This window comes from Diceros bicornis, chromosome 5 (assembly GCF_020826845.1).
Source record: "Diceros bicornis minor isolate mBicDic1 chromosome 5, mDicBic1.mat.cur, whole genome shotgun sequence".
NCBI classification, from domain to species: domain Eukaryota; kingdom Metazoa; phylum Chordata; class Mammalia; order Perissodactyla; family Rhinocerotidae; genus Diceros; species Diceros bicornis.
The window spans coordinates 42,448,346-42,472,271 of record NC_080744.1 but is presented as its reverse complement, the minus strand read 5'-3'; the positions used below and the strand labels follow the sequence as shown (position 1 = coordinate 42,472,271).

The window sequence follows — 23,926 nt, the reverse complement described above, 5'->3', positions numbered from 1 at the left end:
AGTGAGCAGCACCCATACATTTCAGCCTCGTCCTCATCCAGATGTGAGCACCGCAGTCCTCCTGAAGCACATTAGGAACATCTTGACGATCTAAACCAGAATGAACAGCTATAACCTTTTCTTCAGTTTACAATGAATAGGCAGTAGGGGGCGACCTTTCACTACTTTTATCCTAAAATAGGTGGATATTTTAATAATTTCTTATTCTTTACATGCCTACAAGCCTCCCTTACTCAGGGTACACAAAGGATACGTTACCTTTCCCTTCTGCTTCCATCCTGGGCTTTCCTTTTCTCTTTCTCCATTACCACCCCCATCCCACCCCAAATTTTACCTACCTTCTCTTTAACTCCCTTCACATTGTGTTTTTGCTTTAAGAGCTTTTTAAACTAGTCATTGGAAGTGTCTCTCTTAACTACTCCCTTCACTCTCTTAATGGCTTTGAAAATAAACCTAGTCCCACTCAAATGCTAACCTGAACACCACAGGGCATCTGGCCTCACACATGCCAACAGCTAGAACAGTATGAATAAGCTAGCCACAGAACAAATCTTAAACATCTGGTTAATCTGAACAAATTTATAATATAGGAACTATCTTAATTCAAAAGGAAAACCTATAAACTACGTAACTTTTTTAAATACCTCAGTGAGGTGTGAAGTTTTAATGATTAAGAATCATTGCTTTGGAGGAAATTATACAGATATACAGCAACAACAATGCTAGGAATCTGAAAAGGATTTTGTGACTGGACCAGCCATTTCATGACACAATCTACAGAGAACATTAATAGGAAGACGACAGGAGGGGAAAGCAAAGGAGTGGAATGTTTGAAGTAACGTACCTAAAGGGAACTATACAGTGCTAGGTACACAACTGTGCTTGATAAATGACACTGGATCATTCAGAGACCTTTTTTTATTAAATGTGTAAAAAGTAGCCCTCATTTTACAAGCTCAAAATCAGACAAATGTATGAGGGTGTATAATTGGCATATTTACAAACTGTATCCACCCAAAAATTCACTGCGGACACAATTCACATTACATTCAAGGTCTGCATATTTACATGATACCTACTGCAACGTAAATACAAAATTAACTCCTATCATTTTAGTTCAGTACTTACGTGATATAGTTTCAAAACAAAAGTAATTTTTTTCAACCAAAAAACAGAATCCTTCCCAAGTACCAATTATTATTTTGTGCAAAAATATACCAAGACTAATTATAAGGGTTCCATTCAGGTTTAGTCAGTAAGATATGTTTCCATGCTACTGAAATACAGCTATAGTTTTGATTTTAATTACTAGGGTAACAGTACTTCTGACTTACAACTGACCTAAAAATAGTAGATGCTAACATACATTCTTCACATTTTAAAAAATCTTCAAAACTTAAATAATACAATTCTAAAAGTATATATGTGCCTCGCCATTCATTCAATAAACATGATTTTAATACAGATCAAAGTTCAATTAATTAATCAGAATTCTCTATTTCCTACCTGCTATCTATTTCAGTCTTAAATCTGACTTTATATCAAAAGCAGCAGTTCAGAATTTATTTCATAAGATTTATCCTAAGAGTTATGACATAGCTTTTAAACTATTTCACTCCTCATAAATATAAATCCCTAGATAGTCTAGACCGGTGGTTCTTTGCATCAGAATTATCTGTGGAGCTCTTTAAAATTTACATGAGCCCCCTCCCCACTAAACTAATGAGGAAGAATCTTCCAGAATGTCTGCTTTTTTTTTAAGTTCCCAGGTGATAATGATATGCAGCCTAGTGTGGGAGCCTCTGACCTAAACAACTAGACCAGTGGTTCTCAACTTTTAAGGTATATCAGAATCACTTGAGGAAATTTTATAAAAAAAAAAGAAAAAAAAAAAGGCAAAACAAACAAACATTTGCTTCAGTGGATTGAGAGTGGTGTCCAGGAGCCAGCATTTTAAATAATCATTGCAGTTGGTCCACAAACCACTCTGAAACAACGCACAGCCTTTGTTAGGTTATAAACGAGTACATTCAGCAATCGAGGTGACATTGTCCTGCAAGTCCTAATGAATCCTGCCCTAGGAGTTTTAGCTAGTGTTTGAGGACAACACGTAGTCTTCCTGAGTAAAATATATCTTTATTCTTAAATATAAGGTCAAAGTTAAGTGAACTGTGAGATCAGATTCATTCGTTAAAGAAAGGAAGGGCTTTCAAACAAACTATTTAAACCTTTAAATGGACCAGTTCTTAGCACTCAACTTAAATCTAATGTCCTCTCCATCATTAACTAGCCCGATACACGATTAGAGGTAGTGATGCCAGCTTACCAAAAACATAATGTAGATTATAAAAGATACACGTTCTAATCATACACCTTTACAGGTTCTGTACAGTCGCTGTGTAATAGAGATTGAAGACTAGTTGGATATTAAATAATACTAAAACAGTGAATAATATACTCAATACTAAACAACGAAACCATAATATTTCTCACATAAGTTTCTACATATAATATTGGTGGGAAAATCTAGAAAACACTAAAGGTATCATGCTGCCTCTTTTGTGAAGAAGCTATTTACTTATTTTCCACCATTCCTGTCATTATCAATAAAATGGAAAGTTGGTATATATCATTCTACTTTTAAGAATTTTTTACAAGCACAAAAAAGTAACATGTAAGGCCACATAGTGAATCAGAGGATAGACAGAACTGTGATTAGACCTCCCATTTGTAAAGTTGGGCTCATTATCTTATTAATTTGACAACCATATCTCACTGTGTAACAACTGTTATTAAGTATTACAAATATACAAGCATTTGTGTGTGACAGTTCCACCACCGCTGCCAAACCTTAGGAACAGATATCTCCTTTGAACCCAGAAGCTACGTAAGAAGTAAACAGCAACAACAATGCTGGGAAGCAGATACAGTACATGGTTGGCAGAATCTATCTGGCATCTTGTTCACCTATCCCACCTCTAAGAGGCTATCATTTCCTGGGTATACACTTTTCTATCACGCTCTTCACAAGGGCTTACACCACCTCTTTTTCAGTGGCATATGTGATTAAACAGTTGGCATTTCATCTTAACCAAGCAATGAAAAGACAATTGCCAAAACACAGCAATGTATTGCCAGAAAGGCTAGTCATTTCATAAAATAAGAAACTGAAACTTTTAAATCCACACTTATTGGGAAGCTAAAAAATTCATACTAATTTTTAACCACTTCGAGTCTAGACTATTAAAACAATCAAGCCATTTTCCAGTTTATAAATGATCCAAAACCAAAATAACGGATTTTAAAATTAAGCAAAACAGAAGTTGAAAAAATTACATATAAATATCCAAACCAAGAGACATCATGTCTTCTACTTAGAAAAAAGCTTCTTAAAAGGCTGAAATGAAGATATGGAGACACAGTCCTCCTGGGAAAAGGATTTCAAAATGTGACACAATGGTATAAGGCACTATCTTAACTTCAGTCACCACTTAGGTCATCTTACATCCAAAGAATGTGGGACAGGGGAAGGAAACACACACAAACATGTTCAACTCTTCACGTCCTTTTAGCTGGTTTGGCAGTTAACTGCTTTTCTCTTTCAAATTCCTTCTCTCGTTGCTGCTCCCTTTCCAGCTCTTCTTTCTGCCTCTTCTGCTGCAGCTTAAGTGCTCTTTTCTAGGTTAGAAAAATTCAAAAACCAAGAGAGCAATCAAAGGTTGTAGGTTATGGCCTAATTTAAAAGTAATAGTGCTTTGCTTTGAGGTAACCAATACATATTAATAAATTTCATGTTTAACTTTCAAATTTGTTCTGGGTAAAGTCCTCTTGATACAAAAAAAACTGTTTCTCCAAACTCTTATTAAATGAGAACTGCAGTGACATATTCAGAGAATATGAGCCTACTAGCCCAGCTATTAGTAGAAAAGCCCAGAGTGGGGTTCAAGACAATATGTTTTAAAAGAAAATAATGTACCATGAATTAAGTATGTTATTGTATATGGATATCTAAGAAGTCAGAAAATGAATATTGAAGAAAGACATTAAACCTCTACTTTTATAATGAATGTGAAAGAATTTTCAACTCACTTTTAACTTTGATGTCTTTTCATGAAGCATCAGCATCTCTTTTCTTATATTCACCAACTTGGCATGATAGTATTTAGCTTCAGTGAACTTAACATGGAAAAGCAAATGAAAAGTCAACTTAAAATAGACTGAAATATCAAAAAAGATAAATAAGTCAATGCCTAAATTACAGTTCATTCTTTCTAAATTGGTCAAATTTTTTAAAGCCTTAATTCTCTCCACATTTTAATTCCAAAATTCAAATTTCATTTAAACCATTAGTAGGATTTTGAAAACACTTGATTCAGTTCAGACTGACAAAAAAGAGGTCCTAAACATGAAACAGACATTTATATTGTGTACAGATAACATTTTGCTTTAAAAACATGCAATATATAAAATTTCAGTAAGACTATCCAATAATGCTACCAGTTTCATTTAAGAAAAGTAAAGCACTCTCCACTGCCTTTACAAGGGAGAGACCGAGCCAGGAAATGTAGGCCAGTTTAAGTGAAGTCTCTGCCTATCAGGAAAAACCAAGCTGTGACCAGAGAGCCCTGAGAGGGCCGTGGACAAGTTTCGTCATGTTCCTTGGGCTTCTGAAGTCAGACCAAGCAGAACAATCTCTGTGAGGACACTTTTCTTTCCAAGGAGTGATAAGTATAGACTTGCCATCTCAGCCAGAGATGGGAGAGAAGGAAAAAAAAGTACCTCATGCTCAGGCAAGATAACAGAAAGAGAAGACAAGTTAACAAAAATGAGAGAAGTGTCAGTGGACAGATTAGCGACCTTCACATAACTACAAGTACAGTCATAGTCTGATGAGCTCTAGAGCTCACAGAACCTCCTTCTCTCTCTCTGGGCCTTCCAGTTTTCAGTTCCTAAATGATAATCAAAACCACTCTTGGGCTGAGAAAGGAAAAAAGAGCTAGACTTAGTTTCTGCCCCTTTAGACTGAAGCAACAGTATTACATCTGCTTTGTTCATTCATTTATCATTCAACCATTATTCATTCTGCTGCAACATGAACTCAATGGGGAAGACAAAAGTAGGTCAGTGTAGCCTTGCCCACCTCCTTCACAACAAGTCAGGACTACTGAGTAGAAGACTTTGTATTATACTATCACAGGCCCCTGCCTAATGCTAGAGAAGAGGGACTTTGTTTTCGATTATTTTAAAAACAAAACATTAATAAGCCACATTTGTCCAATGAAAAGTCCATTTTTTGAGCTGTGTATGAAAGTCCACAAAATCATGCAAACCAAGCTATTTCTAATGTTCAAGGTAAAGGAAGGTAGCCACAAGTTCCTTATTCTTGTTAATTCCACTTCTTAAAATAAAGAGTATCAGTTTCTCTCATCAAAAAGCTATAGAGCTTCTGATGAAACTCAACAATTGTAGTTACATTGAAAGATATAAAGGGTTCAAAAAGGACCCTCAAAAAGTCTGTTTCATCATTAACTTGTTATGGCATTATGAAAATGCCATACAATTAAATAAAATGCTAATTTAAAAAACCATGTGATTGATAGAGAGAGATGCACTTTACTTTTAGTTCTTTTATGTCTTTAATTATGAGATCTATTCTAGACTTTCATAAATAAGTTATTTCCTATCAAAAGTTTAACATTTGAAAGATAACAATTCACAACAATGAAAGTTCTAGTAAAATAAATTAAGGTTTCTTGTTAAAGGACAAATTCTAAACTTTAAAAATTAGAAGAAAAGATCCTAAACATACATAAGTACATATGTACACTGGGAAAATAAATCCAGCAATTTCTCAAACAAGACGTCATTAAGCTATGTCAACTAAATTATACCTACCAAAGCATTAATATCCAACATGGAATGACATTCTTTAAATTTTGAAATCTCTTGTTCCAGTGTGTCTAATAATACAACTTGGTTCTGTCTGAAATAAAAGCACACAGCCAAAATAAACTTTACATACTGCAAGCACTGGTTCAATAAAAGGAATCACATTCATCTTGGTTAATGTTAAAGGTAGAAATAAAGTTGGAAATTTACTGACTCTCCAAGGCTTATTTGGTTAGCATAACCTTTTTCAAAATAATAACTGCAAAGCCACATTCTGATAACTAAATGTGCCTTTTATTCTTGCCTCAATTTCAGATTCTAATAACTAAAATCATTAAGTCACTTAAAATTATTTTATAACTTGTTATTTCTAGCAACACTCTGCATTATCCCCAAAAAGTTTTTTATACTATCTTGCCCAAGAAACTTGATGTTTTATATATACTACAATTGTAACATTCCCATAAAGGAAATGAGGAGCAATGACTTTTCAGATTAGAGCTGGGAAAAATGCAGTATCAAGGAACAAAGAAGCAGCAAGATGAAAAAAACTGAGGACTAGGAATCACAAGATTCCCCTACCCAATAACTAATTGTGTGATCTTGGAAATTTAGTTTTTATTTCTCTGAGCCTAAATTTCTTCATTTTTAAAGTAAGAAGGTCAGACTAGATAACTTTTAAGGTTCATCATTAAAATTCAGACTCAAAACCTATTGAGGAAGAGAAGCCAACTTCCCCAATATTCCTCTCCAGATTAACCAATGGATCACAGGAATAAGTGACACTGAGGGGTTACCTAATTAAAGATTTTAAAGAATCCTATAAACAAACAAAAATATGACATGATTTGCTTGCAAAACCATGCTAAACAGAGAACAGTGATGAAAAAAAGAAATAGCAATGAAAAGACTGAAGGGCAGTTACAACATCACCACCACCCAGTAGTGAGTTTGGCATATCCCCCACGTCACAAGTTTGTCCATTCAGCTCTGACTAGAGACCACAGAAAGTGAAATACAGAACGGATGAGAGGGGAACCAAGCAAGTCGACGATCTGAGCTGAGCAGAACAGCAAAAACAGGCTGTTACAACTGGAAAACAATACAGAAAAATCAACGAAACCAAAAGTTGGTTCTTCAGAAGATCAATAAAATTGATAAATGTCTAGGCAGACTAACAAAGAAAAAAGAAAGAAGACACAAATTACTAATATAATTTATGGAAGAGAAGTCGTCACTACTGATCCCACGAACATTAAAAGGATAATAAGAAATACTTTCAACAACTCTATGTGCACAAATTTGATAACTTAGATGAAAATTACTAACTCCTTGAAAGACACAAACTACCAAAACTCACACACGGAGAAACAGATAATCTAAGTAGGCCTATACTTATTAGAAAAATTGAATAAATAAGTAATAACCTTCCAGAAATGAAAGTACTAGGACCAGATGGCTTCACTGGTGATTTCTACCAGACACTTAAGGAAGAAATTATACCAATTCTCCACAATCTCGTCCAGAAAATAGAAGCAGAGGGAGCACTTCCTAACTCATTCTAGGAGGCCAGCATTACCCTAAAACCAAACCAGATAAAGATATTACAAGAAAGGAAAACTATAGACCAATATTTTCATGAACAAAGATGCAAAAATCCTCACCAAAATATTAACAAATCAAATCCAACAATGTAAAAAAAGAATTATACACCACAAGCAAGTGGGATTTATTCCAAATATGCAAAGCTGGTTCAACTTTCAAAAATCAGTCAATGTAATCCACCACATCAACTGGCTAAAGAAAATGCATATGGTCCTATCAGTTGATGCAGAAAAAGCATCTGACAAAGTCCAACACCCATTCATGATTAAAAACACTCTCAATAAACCAGGAAGAGAGCGGAACTTCCTCAACTTGATAAAGAACATCTAAAACACCACATAGCTAACATTATACTTGTGGTGAGATACTAGATACTTTCCCCCTAAGATCAGAAGCAAGGAAAGGATGTTCACTCTCACTACTCCTATACAACATCATACTGGAAGTCCTAGCTAATGTAATAAGACAAGAAAAGGAAATAAAAGGTATATAGATTGGGAAGGAAGAAATAAAACGGTCTTTGTTCACAGATGACATGACTGCCTATGTGGAAAATCCCAAAAAATCAACAAAAAACCTCCTGGAACTCATGTGAGTATAGCAAGGTTTCAAGATACAAGGTTAACATACAAAAGTCTATTGCTTTCCTATGTACTACCAGTGAAGAATTAGAATTTGAAATTAAAATTAATATCATTTACAATAGGCCCCCCTCAAATGACATACTTTGGTATAAATCTAACAAAATATGTACAGGGTCTATATGCAAAAACTATAAAACTCGAATGAAAGAACCCAAAGAAGATCTAAACAATGGAGAGATATTCCAAGTATATGGAATACAAGACTCAATACTGTTAAGATAACAATTCTTCCCAACTTGATCTGTAGATTCAACACAATCCCAATCAAAATCCCAGCAAGTTATTTTGTAGATATCAACAAATTGATTCTAAAATTCACATGGAAAGGCAAAGACCTAGAATAGCCAACACATACTGAAGAAGAACAAAATTGGAAGACTCACACTTCCCAATTTCAAAACTTACTATAAAATTACAGAAATCAAGACAGGATGGTATTGGCCAAAGAATAGATACATTAATTAATGGAACAGTACAGAAAGCTCTTAAATAAACCCACACAAATATAGTCAACTGCTCTTTGACAAAAGCAAAGGCAAGGCAGTGAAGACAGGATAGTCTTTTCAACCAATGGTGAGGAAACAGTTGGACGTTCATGTGCAAAGAAATTAATCTAGACACAGACCTTATACCTTCATAAGAATTAACTCAAAATGGATCACAAACCTAAATGTAAAACTCTAAAACTTCTAGAAGAAAACACAAGAGAAAATCTAGGTGACCTTGGTTTGGTGATGAATTTTTAGATGCAATACCAAAAGCATGATCCACGAAAAACAAAATTGGTAAGTCAAGACTTTTAAAATTAAAAACTTCTCCTCTGCAAAAGACACTGCTAAGGGAATGAAAAGACAAGCCACACACTTGGAGAAAATATTTGCAAAACACATAAAGGACCTGTATCAAAAATATACAAAGAACTCTTTTTAAAAATTTTTTTTGCTGACGAAGATTCGCCTTGAGCTAACATCCACTGCCACTCTTCTTCTATTTTGTATGTGAGTAACTGCCACAGCATGGCCGCCAACGAGTGATATAGGTCAGCACCCAGGAACCAAACCCAGGCTGCTGCGGTGGAGCGCACCAAACTTAACCACTAGGCCACTGGGCCAGCTCCTACAAAGAACTCTTAAAAATCAACAAGAAAATAAACAACCCAATTTAAAAATAGGCAAAAGATCTGAATAGACACCAGCTGTATAATCAAGAATTTGTCTGATCTTTGTCCCAGGTTTCTGGCAAGGCAATTCTAAAACCCTTGGAATTTCCCAAATGATGGGAATTTATTATTCACGAGCCTCTTGGATCACACTTGAGTTTATGCTAACGAGGTGACTTATGGTGGGCCCCCAGAGCCGAGGATGAGGGCTGGTCATGCCAGAAAGATCAATTATGTGGTTAGAGAGTTGGGGCTTTCAGCCATGTGTTATCAGTCCATTCTCCAGGGAAGGGAGGGTGGCTGGAGACTGAGTTCAATTACTTTGCCAACTATTCAACCAATTACGCCTACATAATGGAGAACCAATAAAAACTCTGGACACCAAAACTCAGTGGAGCTTCCTGGTTGGTGAACACATCAAAGTGCTGAGAGGGTGATGTGTCCAAATTTCACTAAGAGAGGGCACAGAAGCTCTGTGTTTGGAATGCTCCCAGACCTCGCCCTATGTGTCTCTTCATTTGGCTGGTGCTGATCTGTATCCTTTATAATAAAACTGTAATTGTAAGTACAGTTCTTTCATGATCCATAAGTCTAGACACTCCAGAAGAAGGTTCCAGACAATATTTAGCTATAATGTAGTGCGGCAGAAATGACTGAACTTCCTTTCCCTTGAAGTTTTGTATAATCTAAGATAAATAGGCTAGGAGTGATTAGGAAGCCTCGATGCAGTATCTGAGGAATGATCCTCTGAGGAAAAAAGGTATTTCCTTGGCAAGGCCAAGCCTGAATTATCTCAAAGGAAGCTCCACTGAGGCTACTCACAGTTGCACCTCCCCAGCTACTTTTAGGGACCTGGATCCCAGAACCTCTTTTTTCTTTCTTTCCAATGTTCTTAAAATGACAACTACATATAAAAGAATATTCATAGCCCTTCTTTTTTGTGTGTGTGTGTGAAATTTTTGTTGTACATTATTGTTTATCAGTCACCATATAAGTGCATCCCTCCATCTCTTGTGCCCAATCCCCACCCCCTAGCCCCTGGTAACCACCAAACAGTTCTATCTGTCCGTGTGTTGGTTTATCTTCCACATGTGAATGAAATCATGCACTGTTTGTCTTTCTCTTTCTGGCTTATTTCACTTAACATAATATCCTCCAGGTCCATCCATGTTGTTGCAAATGGGAGGATTTTGTCTTTTTTTATGGCTGAGTAGTATTCCATGGTGTATATATATACCACATCTTCTTTATCCAATCATCAGTCGAGGGACACTTGGGTTGCTTCCATGTCTTGGCTCTAGTGAATAATGCTGCCATCAACATAGGGGTGCATAAGCCTCTTTGGATTGTTGATTTCAGGTTCGTTGGGTAGATACCCAGTGGTGGGATAGCTGGATCATAAGGTATTTCTATTTTTAATTTTTTGAGGAATCTCCATACTGTTTTCCATAGAGGCTGCACCAGTTTGCATTCCCACCAGCAGTGGATTAGGGTTCCCATTTCTCCACAGCCTCTCCACCATTTGTTGCTTTTTGTCTTGTGATTACAGCCATTCTAATGGGTTTAAGATGATATCTTAGTGTGGTTTTGATTTGCATTTTCCCTGATGATTAGCGATGTTGAGCATCTTTTCATGTGCCTATTGGACATCTGTATATCTTCTTTGGAGAAGTGTCTGTTCATTTCCTCTGCCCATTTTCTAATTGGGTTGTTTGTTTTTTTGTTATTCAGTTGTGTGAGTTCCCTACACATTATGGAGATTAATCCCTTGTCAGATATATGGTTTGCAAATACTTTTTCCCAGCTGGAGAGTTCCCTATTCATTTTGATCCCGGTTTCATTTGCCTTGTAGAAGCTCTTTAATCTGATGAAGTCCCACTTGTTTATTTTTTCTTTTGTTTCCCTTGTCTGAGTAGACATGGAATTCGAAAATATCCCTTTATGGCTGATGACGAGTAGTGTACTACCTATATCTAACTCCAGGAGTTTTACAGTTGCAGGTGTCACCTTCAGGTCTTTGATCCATTTTGAGTTAATTTTTGTGTATGGTGAAAGAAGATGGTCTACTTTCATTCTTTTGCTAGTGGCTGTCCAGTTTTCCCAGCACCATTTATTGAAGAGACTTTCCTTTCTCCACTGTATGTCCTTAGCTCCTTTGTCAAAGATTAGCTGCCCACAGGGCCGGCCCCGTGGCTTAGCAGTTAAGTGCACGCGCTCCGCTGCTGGTGGCCTGGGTTCGGATCCCTGGCACGCACCAACACACCGCTTCTCCAGCCATGCTGAGGCCGCGTGACACATACAGCCACTATAAGGATGTGCAGCTATGACATACAACTATGTACTGGGGCTTTTGGGGAAAAAATAAATAAATAAAATTATTAAAAAAAAAAATATTAGCTGCCTATAGATATGAGATTTTATTTCTGGAATTTCAGTTCTGTTCCATTGATCTGTGTGTCTGTTTTTGTACCAGTACCATGCTGTTTTAATTACTATCGCTTTGTAGTATGTTTTGAAGTCAGGGATTGTGATGCCTCCAGCCTTGTTCTTCTTTTTCAGGATTGCTTTAGCTATACAGGGTCTTTTGTTGCCCCATATGAATGTTATGAATGTTAGTATTCTTTGTTCTATTTCTGTGAAGAATGTCCTTGGGGTTCTGATTGGGATTGCAATGAATCTGTAGATTGCTTTAGGTAGTATGGACATTTTAACAATGTTTATTCTTCCAATCCAAGTGCATGGAATCTTTTTCCATTTCTTTATGTCATCATTGATTTCACTCAGTAATATCTTATAGTTTTCATTGTACAGGTCTTTCATTTCCTTAGTTAAATTTACTCCTAGATATTTTATTCTTTTTGTTGCAATTGTAAATGGGATTGTCTTCTTGAGTTCTCTGTTAGTTCGTTGTTGGTATATAGAAATGCAACTGATTTTTTTAAGTTGACTTTGTACCCTGCCACTTGGCTGTAGTTGTTGATTATTTCTAATAGTTTTCCAATGGATTCTTTAGGGTTTTCTATATATAAGATCATGTCATCTGCAAACAGCGAGAGTTTCACTTCTTCATTGCCTATTTGGATTCCTTTTATTCTTTTTCTTGCCTAATTGCTCTGGCCAGAACCTCCAGTACTGTGTTGAATAAGAGTGGCGAGAGTGGGCACCCTTGTCTTGTCCCTGTTTTCAGAGGGATGGCTTTCAGTTTTTCCCCAATGCATATGATGTTGGCTGTGGGTTTGTGATATATGGCCTTTGTTATGTTAAGGTACTTTCCTTCTATACCCATTTTGTTGAGAGTTTTTATCCTAAATGGATGTTGGAACTTGTCAAAAGCCTTCTCTGCATCTATTGAGATGATCATATGGTTTTTATTCCTCGTTTTGTTAATGTGGTGTATCACATTGATTGATTTGCAGATGTTGAACCATCCTTGTGTCCCTGGTATAAATCCCACTTGATCACGGTGTATGATCTTTTTACTGTATTCCTGTATTCCGTTTGCCAACATTTTGTTAAGGATTTTTGCATCTATGTTCATCAGGGATACTGGTCTGTAGTTTTCCTTCTTAGTATTGTCTTTGCCTGGCTTTGGTATCAGGGTGATGTTGGCCTCGTAGAATGTGTTGGGAAGTGTTCCATTTTCCTCTATTTTTTGGAATAGTTTGAGAAGGACAGGTAGTAAGTCTTCTTTGAATGTTTGGTAAAATTCTCCAGAGAAGCCATCTGGCCCTGGACTTTTATTTTTTGGGAGGTTTTTGATTACTGTTTCAATCTCTTTACTTGTGACTGGCCTATTCAGGTTCTCTATCTCTTCTTGATTCAGTTTTGGGAGGTTGTATGAGTCTAGGAATTTATCCATTTCTTCTATATTGTCCAATTTGTTGGCATATAGTTTTTCACAGTATTCTTTTATAATCTTTTGTATTTCTGTGGTATCTGTTGTACTTTTTCCTTTTTCATTTCTAATTATATTTATTTGAGCCTTCTCTCTTTTTTCTTGGTGAGCCTGGCTAAGGGTTTGTCAATTTTGTTTATCTTCTCAAAGAACCCAGCTCTTTGTCTCATTTATCTTTTCTACTGTTTTTTTAATTTCAATTTCATTTATTTCTGCTCTGATTTTTATTATTTCCCTCCTTCTGCTGACTTTAGGCTTTGTTTGTTCTTCATTTTCTAATTCTGTTAGGCGTAGTTTGAGGTTGCTTATTTGGGCTTTTTTTCTTGTTTGTTAAGGTGGGCCTGTATTGCTATGAGTTTCCCTCTCAGGACCGCTTTTGCTGCATCCCATATGAGTTGGTACGGTGTATTTTCATTTTCATTTGTCTCCAGATATGCTTTGATTTCTCCTTTAATGTCATCAATGATCCATTGGTGGTTTAGTAGCATGTTCTTGAGTCTCCACAGCTTTGTCACTTTCCCGGTTTTTTCCTTGTAGTTGATTTCTAACTTCATGGCATTATGGTCTGAAAAGATGCTTGTTATGATTTCAATCTTCTTAAATTTATATAAGCATGCCTTGTTTCCCAACATATGGTCTATTCTTGAGAATGTTCCATGCGCGCTTGAGAAGAATGTGTAATCTGCTGGGTTTGGATGGAGTGCTATGTATATGTCTATTAAGTCCATCTCATCTAGTTTTCCGTTTAGGTCCATTATTTCCTTATTTATTTTCTGTCTGGATGATCTGTCCATTGATGAGAGTGGGGTGTTAAGATCCCCTACTACTATTGTGTAGTTGTTAATATCTCCTTTTAGGTTTGTTAATAGTTGCTTTATGTACCTTGGTGCTCCTGTATTGGGTGCATATATATTTAAAAGTGATATGTCTTCTTGGTGGAGTGTCCCTTTTATCATTATATATTGCCCCTCTTTGTCTCTTGTTACCTGTTTTATCTTGAAGTCAACTTTGTCTGATATAAGTATGGCAACACCTGCTTTCTTTTGTTTGCCATTAGCTTGGAGTATTGTCTTCCATCCTGTGTTTGTCTTTAGAGCTGAGATGTGTTTCCTGGGGGCAGCATATTGTTGGGTCTTGTTTTTTAATCAATCCCACCACTCTGTGTCTTTTGATTGGAGAGTTCAGTCCATTTACATTTAGGGTAATTATTGATATACGGGGGCTTGTCATTATTTTATCACTCTTTTTCTGGTTCTTTTGCATTTCTTTTGTTTCTTGTCCTGTGTGTTTCGGACTACCAATTTAGTTTGGTAGTTCTGTATGGGGGTTCTCCTAGTTTTCTCTTTCTTTATCGTGTGTGATTCTGTTCTGATTATTTGGTTAGTGGTTACCATGAGGTTTGTATAAGAAATCTCGTGGATGTGACAGTCCATTTTTCAATGGCCTCTTATTCCCTTAGACTAAGTCAATTCGATCCCTTTCCTCTTCCCCTTCTATTTTCTCACATCTCATTCCTTCTTGTGTTGTGAGTTCGTGTTTAACATGATGAGGTTGTATTTACACTTGGTGCTTACCTTCCTTTGATCTTTGGTTTTATATTTAAGTGTTTGCTAATCTATTTTGATAGAGGACTGCAATTTTTCTGGTTTTGTCGACCTATTTTCCTCCTCGTTCAAAACTTTGAATCCCCTTTCTCTTTATTGCCTCAGGGATGAGGGCCTTCTTGAGCACTTCTTGTAGTGGGGGTCTTGTGGCAATGAACTCCCTTAGCTTTTGTTTACCTGGGATAGTTGTTATTTCTCCATCATATCTGAAGGATATTTTTGCTGGATATTCTTGGCTGAAAGGTTTTGTCCTTCAGAATTTTGAATATATCATTCCACTCTCTCCTAGCCTGTAAAGTTTCTGTCGAGAAATCGGCTGAGAGCCTGATAGGAAATCCTTTGTATGTTATTTTTTTTGTGTAGCTGCCCTTACTATTTTTTATTGTCGTTGACTTTTACCAGCTTTACTACTATATGCCTCGCAGAGGGTCTTTTCATGTTGATATATTTAGATCTATTTATTTCATTCACTGGTATTTCCAGCTCTTTCCTCAGGTTCAGGAAGTTCTCAGATATTATTTCTTTGAACAAGTTCTCTGCTCCTTTTTCGCTCTCTTCTCCCTCTGGAATACCTATAATCCTTATGTTGGATTTCCTAATTGAGTCGGATATTTCTCAGAGAGTTTCTTCATTTCTTTTTAGTCTTAGTTCTCTTTCCTTCTCTATCTGGAGCATTTCTGCATTGCTGTCCTCAATATTGCTAATTCTTTCCTCCATATTGTCAGCTCTGATGCTTAAGGCTTCCAGATTTATCTTTATCTCCTCTATTGTGTTTTTCATCTCTAAGATTTCTGATTGGTTTTTTTTTTTACAGTTTCAATCTCTTTTGTGAAGAAACTCCTGATTTCACTGAATTGTCTGTCTGTGTTTTCTTGTATTTCATTAAGCTTTCTCATGATGGCTATTTTGAATTCTCTGTCATTAAGGTCATACATTTCTGTGCTTTCTGGGTTGACTTCTGGGTGCTTGTCGTTTTCCTTTTGGTCTGGAGATTTAATATATTTTTGCATGGTGCCTGTCGGTATTGGCTTACTTTTCCTCATAGTGAAAATATATGGTCACAGTTTCCTCTTGCTGCCACTGGGTGGGGGTCAGGGGCTGTGTATTCTGGCCTGCCTCAATCTGTGGGCACTCTCGTCAGCCCCTGCCTGATCTGAGGCGTGGCTGAGTAGAGGCTGCTGGGGCGGGGGAAGCATGGGAACAGCTGGAGCGTGGAAACAGCTGAGACCAGAGCACAGCTAGGCCGAAGCAGCTGGGGCTCAGGTACAGGTGGGTTGAAGCAGCTGTAGCTGAAGTGCCACTGGGCCAAAGAAGCAGGGGCTGGAGCACCACTGGGCCGACGAAGCTGGAACTGGAGTGTGCTGGGCCGAAGAAGGAAGAGCTAGAGTGCCACTGGGCCAAAGAAGCTGGAACTGGCGTGTGTTGGGCCAAAGAAGCTGGAACTGGTGTGTGCTGGGCCAAAGAAGCTGGAACTGGAGTGCACTGAGCTAAAGAAGGAAGAGCTGTAGCGCCGGTGGGCCAAAGAAGCTGGAACCGGAGTGCACTGAGCCAAAGAAGGAGGGGCTGGGGCGCCACTGGGCCAAAGAAGCTGGAACTGGAGTGCACTGGGCCGAATAAGGAGGAGCTGGGGCGCCACGGGGCCAAAGAAGCTGGAACTGGAGTGCGCTGGGCCGAATAAGGAGGAGCTGGGGTGCCACGGGGCCAAAGAAGCTGGAACTGGAGTGCGCTGGGCCGAATAAGGAGGAGCTGGGGCGCCACGGGGCCAAAGAAGCTAGAACTCCTTCCACTTCCTCTGGGGATTCCAGGCCCTCCGTCCTCGGGTGTACAGCTGCCTGAGTGCCTCAGATGTCCCCTGTGTTGTGTGAATAGCTTCTGTTGGAATATGAATGTCCTTTTTGTTGTGTCTTAGAGGGGCAGAGTTCAACAGGGGAAGCTTACTCCGCCATGATGCTCCATAGCCCTTCTTACATATAAAACTAAATTTGTTTTCTTGGTCTTCCTTACTCATTGTTAGCTACACAGTAAACTTAATTTCCATCTTTTATCTTCTCTTTCACTGCTGCAGGTCTGTTTCTATAATGATAAAGTGGCTTAATGAAGATTAAACTGTTTGATGACAGAGCCAGGACTAGAACCAGGTACCTCTCAGTCCAGTACTCTCTCCCCTACATCTTCATCAACAGTGAAATTTGTGGAGAGATGGATGAAAGAGGCAGCTACTAGGAAACACTTCTCTTTTTCCTTTCTTTGAAATCTGCTTATATTTCCTTAACACTCAAGAAGTATAATAACTACTTATTCATCATATTCAATTGTTAATTCTACCACTACCCATGTAATCTTTTTCAAGTTACTTGACCTCACAGACTTCAGTTTCCTCAACTGTCAATGGGAATAATGTTAGATACTTCATAAAGTGGGTGTCAGGATTAACTGAGATATAGTATATAAAGCACTGAGCATGTAGTACATATAGTAATAAACAGTAGCTGATTTTATCATTATCATCATCATCATCATCATCATCATCATCATGATTGTCTGGGTGCCTAGGAAGATAAATGGGGTTATTCAAAATACTAAATTTTAGCCAGTGTCCTCATCAATTAAACCCTGCAATTAAACATTGATTCCCAGCTTCTTGTGAGTAAAGTGGTATCCAGACATGTTTTACTTGCAGACTTTCTTACCTTCCTTCAGTCTATCTTACCTTATCCAAACTCCCCCAGAAAATCTTTATGACTTTTTTGCCACAAGCATTGACTGGGGTCAAAATATAAGGCATACCACACACTAGGGATAAAAAATCTCACTTGGAACTAGCAGAAAACCAAGAAATGTTGCCAACTCTAAGTAACGTAACGCCCCACATGTAGTAGAACACAGTACCACTTTTATACTCATTTATCACCTTCAAATCCAAGATTTGAAGAATTCATAGAATTATACAATTCTAAGACTTATAACATTACTTACTAATATTTATAAAATGGACACAGTTGTTGATTCTTACTCTCCTTTTGCCCTCATACAGCCTTTTGAGATAAGTTTTCAAAGGGTAGGTCTTAGAGCAGCAGCACTGGACAGCCAGTTTAAAGCTGACCACCACAAAAAGAAATGACAGGCCAGCTTGGGCATCCAGAGAGGCCCTGATCCAGGAGGAAGCAGAAGTTAAGTCTGCTGTTTCCAAGTGGGAGCTGATAAAGTCAGAGAGTAAATTTTTGCATACTGGTCCCACTCTATGGGTTCTGTTCTTATCTTGTTCCTCTCTTAGCATATCCTCCAACCCTTTATTTAGCTAGTAGAGTTATCTACCAGGAATGAAATGGGTCACCTCAAAAAAAGGTATTTAAGGATTTCTGGCAACTCAGGTGAACCAGCAAATGAAAACAACTGTGACTCTTACAGAGGTAATTTTTCAACTCTACTCAGAAACAGTTGTATACCCATCCTGCAACATTCCCAATAGGCAATACTTTCATAAAATAATGGTAAAACACCAAAACTAACTAGAGTCTACATAAGATTTAGCGGTATTTCTTAGAAGAGATCAAACACTCTAGTACTATTCACTTCACATTTTTTTAAATTTGTACTCCTCCACTTCCATTTGCTATCACTAAAGATACAGAAATACTTGATTGTATTAAATGTTACAAAATATACCTTAATACCGTATACACTTATACAGTCAATTATGACTATGCCCAAGCGGAAATGAGTGCTCCAATGGTTTTGGTTAGCTCACGTGAGTTCCTGGAGGGCTTGTTTGGATCTCTGCAGATCTGGCAGGTAGTGAGAAAGCAGCCCTTCTGCCAGTTGCTCCACAGCTTTGTCTTCTACAGTCAGGTCCTCTACCAACCCTTCATCTGGAGAAGTGTCACTTAAACCTGTCCCCAAGCAAAAATCAAATTTAGGAAGCTTTTAAATTGACAAAGAGGTAAGAGAGTAGTAGCAAGGGAGGGAAGGAGGGTGAAAGTGGATTCAGCATGTACACACAGGAGAATACACATACCCTGCTTTTCTTTTTTTTAACTTTTACCTTCTGAGTTTCCTCTAAAAAATGGGTTACGAGTACTCAAAAATTGTTTCTAAGCTACTAGTATAAGGTAAAGTCTAGGTTAAAAGAATATTAACATGCAAAATTCTGTATATTTATGTATTTTTCAGGGCATAGGATTTAGTTTTCAATGGATTAGTAAAGGAGTCTGAGGACTAACAGTGGGAAACAACCACTAAATTAAAGCAAGAAATTCTTGCTTTCAAAAGAATGCAGAAATTTTAAAAAATGCAATGCCTAAAAATATTTGTTTTCAATTCTATGGAAGTAAAAATATGGTCAACATTTATTTTGCATATAGCTTGATATATCATTTAAATATAAAAGAGGTGGGTTTTTTAATCATTTGTTAAGAGAGAAATTCTCCTCTCTTGAGATTCAGCACCTTAATTTACGATAGAAAATAGTGTAGGATAACTGCCTCGTGTGTCATTCTGGACGTGATGCCAGGGACTATGCCTCATACTTTTCCTTTGAATAACAGTGTAAGCACTGTACCAGGAATTCAAAATGTCTAAAATGAATATCCATCAATCACCACTCCTATCAAAAAAAGTACAAAACAATTTCTAAACCAAGTTCAATTAATGGTTTCTAAGATTTTAGAATGACTGGTTTAGAGTGAGGGAAGAAAAGTGAGATGGTCACGTTACCAAAATTGTACTCTAAAAGCATTTTTAAACTAATATTAAACTCTGAAACATCTCTCTTCAATCATAATCTGGTAATAATCAGTGACATCAAATTAGATCATTATATAGAATACTTTTATCACGACATATTGCTTTTAGCCCATTTCCAAGCATAGTTTTTACTACAGATTTAAATTTTAGCAAGATTAAGGAAAACAACATGCTGTCGTATTCAAAATAAGCTTTTAGAGATCAGAATAAAATAGTATGATTTTTATTTTGATCCTCAGAAACATATGAACAAACTTAGGAATTCTCAAAGTTGCAAGGCAATATTCAAATAGGTAAGAGCTAACTAAAAACTGAAGCCCTTTTATACTATAAAAATATAATGGAAAAGGTGGGTCATTAACAGATATTGCCACTGATGTACCATCAGATGGGATGTGAATAAATTATATGCAAGAATTAATGCCATTGTTAAAGGCTTAATTACAATAACAGTGCAAACAGCAGCAACTTTAAGAAAACACAGAAAACATAGGTATTACAGATAAACAGGAACACCCAAATAAGGATATTTCAACTTTAAGGAATAACAACTAACACACTTCCCTTACAATATATATACACATTTAACTCATAGGTCGTCCCCCACCCCCACCCCCACCCCCATCTTCTAGTCAATTATTGGAAGAGTCTAAGTTACTCATGTTTCTACATACATTTAGTTACTAAATTCAAGGTACTTTATTGTGGGAGATTAAAGAAAGAAGGGTCCTTATCCTATTCATACTGCAAATCTATATTATGTACTAGGTTCTGAGGTTACAACAACAAACTAGGCAAATCCCCTTCCCTGAAAGGGCTCAATATAAGGGAATCAGAGAATGTGAGAAGTGCCATTAAAGAAAGCGAAACTGTTATGGGAATTCAGAGGAGAGAAGGCTCACTTTCACCAGGGAAGCGCAGGCATTTGAGCTGAAGAAGCTTGAAAAATGGATGGAATTTTCATGTCTTTTCAACTGTTACTCATTGAAAAACTTAAAACACAAAAGTGGGGGTCATAAGCTGAAAAGTAAAAATATTCCTTCTCACTCCTTATGCCAGAGAGAGTCACTCTGGAGTTTCTTACAGAGCCTTCAAGAAAGTATCTCTGCATTCTCAGGCACAGACCCTGTGTTTATCACAAAAGAAATATTACTCATCTCATTCTGCAACTTTTCTCGTAAATATATTTTTTAGGTATTTTTTCCATATCAACATATATGCATCTACTACATTCTTTTTAAAAGAATAGAATTCTACCATATTTGTTTAACCAGTTCCCTAATGTTATGGACTGAACATTTGTGTCCCCCTAAAATTCATGTTTAAGCCCTAACCTCCAATGTAATGGTATTTGGAGGTGGGGCCTTTGGGAGGTAATTAGGTTTAGATGAGGTCATGAGAGTAGGGCCCCCATGATGGGACTGGTGTCCTTAAAACAAGAGGAAGAGAGACCAGAGCTCGCTCTCCACCATGTAAGGACACAGTGAGAAAGAGTCATCTGCAAGATAGGTAGAAGGTGCTCACCAGGAACCTAATCTGCCAGCACCTAGATCTTGGACTTCCCAACCTCCAGAACTTCCAGGAATAAATGGCTGTTGTTTAAGCCATGCAGCCTATGGTATGTTGTTATAGAAGCCCGAGTAGACTTAGACACCCATAAATGGGTACTGAGGTTATTTTCACTTTTTGCAATTTCAAACAATGTTGCAGTGAGCTTTCTTGCTTGACTTTGCATATTTGTGTCACTCTTTCTGTAGGATAAATTCTTAGAAGCAGATTGATCAATAAGACAAAGGGTTTATGCATTTTTAAAGTACACATTGCAAAACTGCCTTCCTAAGAAATGGCACCAATTTATACTCCTACCAACAATCTATGAAAACTACAATTTCCAAATGAGGTAAGAATTCTAAGGAGGGGAAGAGATGCAATATAAGCATCTCTCATAGCATCTATGGAAAGAAAAGGTAGTTTGGGATGTCTGGAGCATGGGGCACATGCAGCAGTGAGCTATAAGACCATGTGGCCAGGCTACAAAGACCCCTGAATGCCAAGCTAATGGGTTGGACCTATGTTTAGTAAGTAGTAAGGAGCCATTTAAGGTGTCCAAGCAAGGAAATGACACGATCGGAGCTTCACCTTGGGGCAGTCATGTGCAGGAGGGGGACAGACAGACTGGAGGTCTGTGTTAGTATTACAATGGTTGTGATAGGGTGAACATACAAAGAGGAGATGGAAATTGTATAGTAGAATCCCCTAGACCTAACAGAGGTTGCAGGCAAGTGAGAGGAAAGAGTCAAGAGTAAAAGTTTCAAGTGAAAGTGACTTGGCACCATTAACAGGATCAGACTTCTGCTTTTATTTATGTACATGCTATATGTAAGATTAGTGCAAAACAACTATGTCAGAGTAAGCAAGCAGATGGAGGAGCAAGCAAGAGTTAAGAAAGGGACTCAAGCTGCACCTATCTATAAAGAAGTCATACTTATAGAAGAAACTTATGAAGGAGGGAAGAAAGGGGGAGATCACTGAGGAAAAGCATGGCCAAGAAACGGATGAGAGCACTATTTTGGGATAATTCCTATATTTCTGGAACAGGAGATAAAAGAAAAGGCACATCCAAAACCCTGCAGCCTTTCTCGTCTAGGGTTCCTCGTCTGTAACACAGAGACTGCTCTGAGTGGCTATCTTTTCAATTCTCCCAAGGACAGTACATAAATAGTACCATTCTGGATGCAAAGCAAGTCAATTCACTACATTCAACAGATGCCTTAGTGCCTTAGGGCTTAAATCTCCCCTGGAACTCCAGATGACAAAGACTGCTGGAGGAACAGGGATGCGGTAATGTCAACAAGCAAGACAGGGCATTTCATGAGTGAGCAGTCAATAATACTGGATACCTCAATTCTCTGAATTTCAAACGGATCACCTTTCTGACAAATGCATCTGAGATAGGTAGCTAGGTAGACATGAGCAGGGGATCATAGCCGAGACCTTGCTGCACCAGTGAAGCGTCTTGCTGGCATCCTACAAGATGCAGATAAAGGGGAACTGAGAGCCGCCTAGCGACGCCACCGGAGTCTGAGACCTTCAACCACCACGATAAAAATAACGAGTGCACAAACAACACATACAAAGCCTTCTGCTATACACCTCTAGAGGACACTGACCTTTCTTTAATTTACATACAAATTCCATATGCATTAGCCCCCTTCCATGAGGGATGACTCCCATGACGGTTCCGGAGATTCCCCTAAAAGGTCTAGAACTCTCCCTCCCGACGTGTGGTTGGAGGAAACTATTATTGGCGGATAACCAAATAATGCTAATTCCCTTCTGAACAGCCCAAATGAAAATACAACTAACCCAAGACACGGGGCAAACGCGTTCTCTGGCACCGCCCGCTCCTCACTTGGAGTGTACCCGACCTTTCCTCTAATGAATCTTTGCTTGCTTGCTGTTGCCGTTGTGCCGGTGTCTGAATTCTCTCTCACGCTGACCAAGAACCTGGGTGATGGGACTTTCCAGTCTGTTACAAGTCCTTAACCACTTATGTAAAACAAAGAGCCAACAATGTGCTGGAGTCAACACACACTCAGAAGACCTCGCCATCAACTGCCTCCTACCGCACCCCAAACACCGCTTCCCCTCCAGACCTCCCGTCCCGCCCACTCCGCTGGGCAGGGGGCCCGGCGCGGTTCCACTTCCGCGCGTGGACCAGAGCCTCGGGCCGCAGCTGCGGAAAGCAGCTTACTCCCGCGGGGGCGGCCCCGGAGACCCTCCCACTCGGTCCCGGCCGCCCGCCTGGCCCCATGGCACTTACCCGGCATAGGCTCCCCGGCTCTCAGGCAGTCGGGCGGCCCTGTCAGGACCCCGTCCGGGGGCGACGGCCCAGGGACGCTCATGTCACTCCCGTTGGGAACAGGCAAGGGGCAGTTGTGTAGACGGTCAGATACAGGACGGAGGAACCGAACGCGTGCACCCGGCCGGACAGAAGCGGCGGTCGCACCCGGAAGTGACGAACGCGGAAGCTAGCAGCCTCGGGGCACGGGACCGCAAGCACCGGCCCCCCCCCCTCGCTTTTTCCCTCCCACTCAATCTCCCAGTCCCCACCCCACGGCCGGCGCTCCGGAGACTCCGCGTTAACGTAGTGGAGTCTAGGGCGCGGTGTCAGTAGCCTCAGCTGTGCTGGGCTCCCGTCCTTGTGACCCAACTGTTGGGGGCAGAGGAAGAAGAGGGCGGTGACGGGAAGGGGCTCCTCCGGGAGGGTTTCGAGGACGGGAAGAGCTTTGTTGATCGTAGGCGAGCAGTCAGGCTTTGTTCACTGAGGCCAGGCACAGCTGTCCCTGAGGCCAGGCACAGCTGTCCCGCGTTGTTTCCGTGTTAA

The 23,926-nt window shown here is 38.8% G+C and overlaps 1 protein-coding gene across 1 annotated transcript; it reads right to left on the bottom strand.

Moving 5' to 3' along the window:
• Positions 1-903: 903 nt before the first annotated feature.
• BLOC1S6 (biogenesis of lysosomal organelles complex 1 subunit 6) lies at positions 904-23,526 on the bottom strand. The gene is made up of 5 exons (XM_058541510.1): positions 23,363-23,526; positions 18,545-18,686; positions 5,896-5,983; positions 4,090-4,176; positions 904-3,678 (listed from the first exon to the last, which is right to left on the bottom strand). Exons 1-5 carry the CDS (start codon positions 23,442-23,444, stop codon positions 3,559-3,561), a joined length of 519 nt encoding a protein of 172 aa, XP_058397493.1. The 5' UTR covers positions 23,445-23,526; the 3' UTR covers positions 904-3,558.
• Between the last annotated feature and the right edge of the window lie 400 nt (positions 23,527-23,926).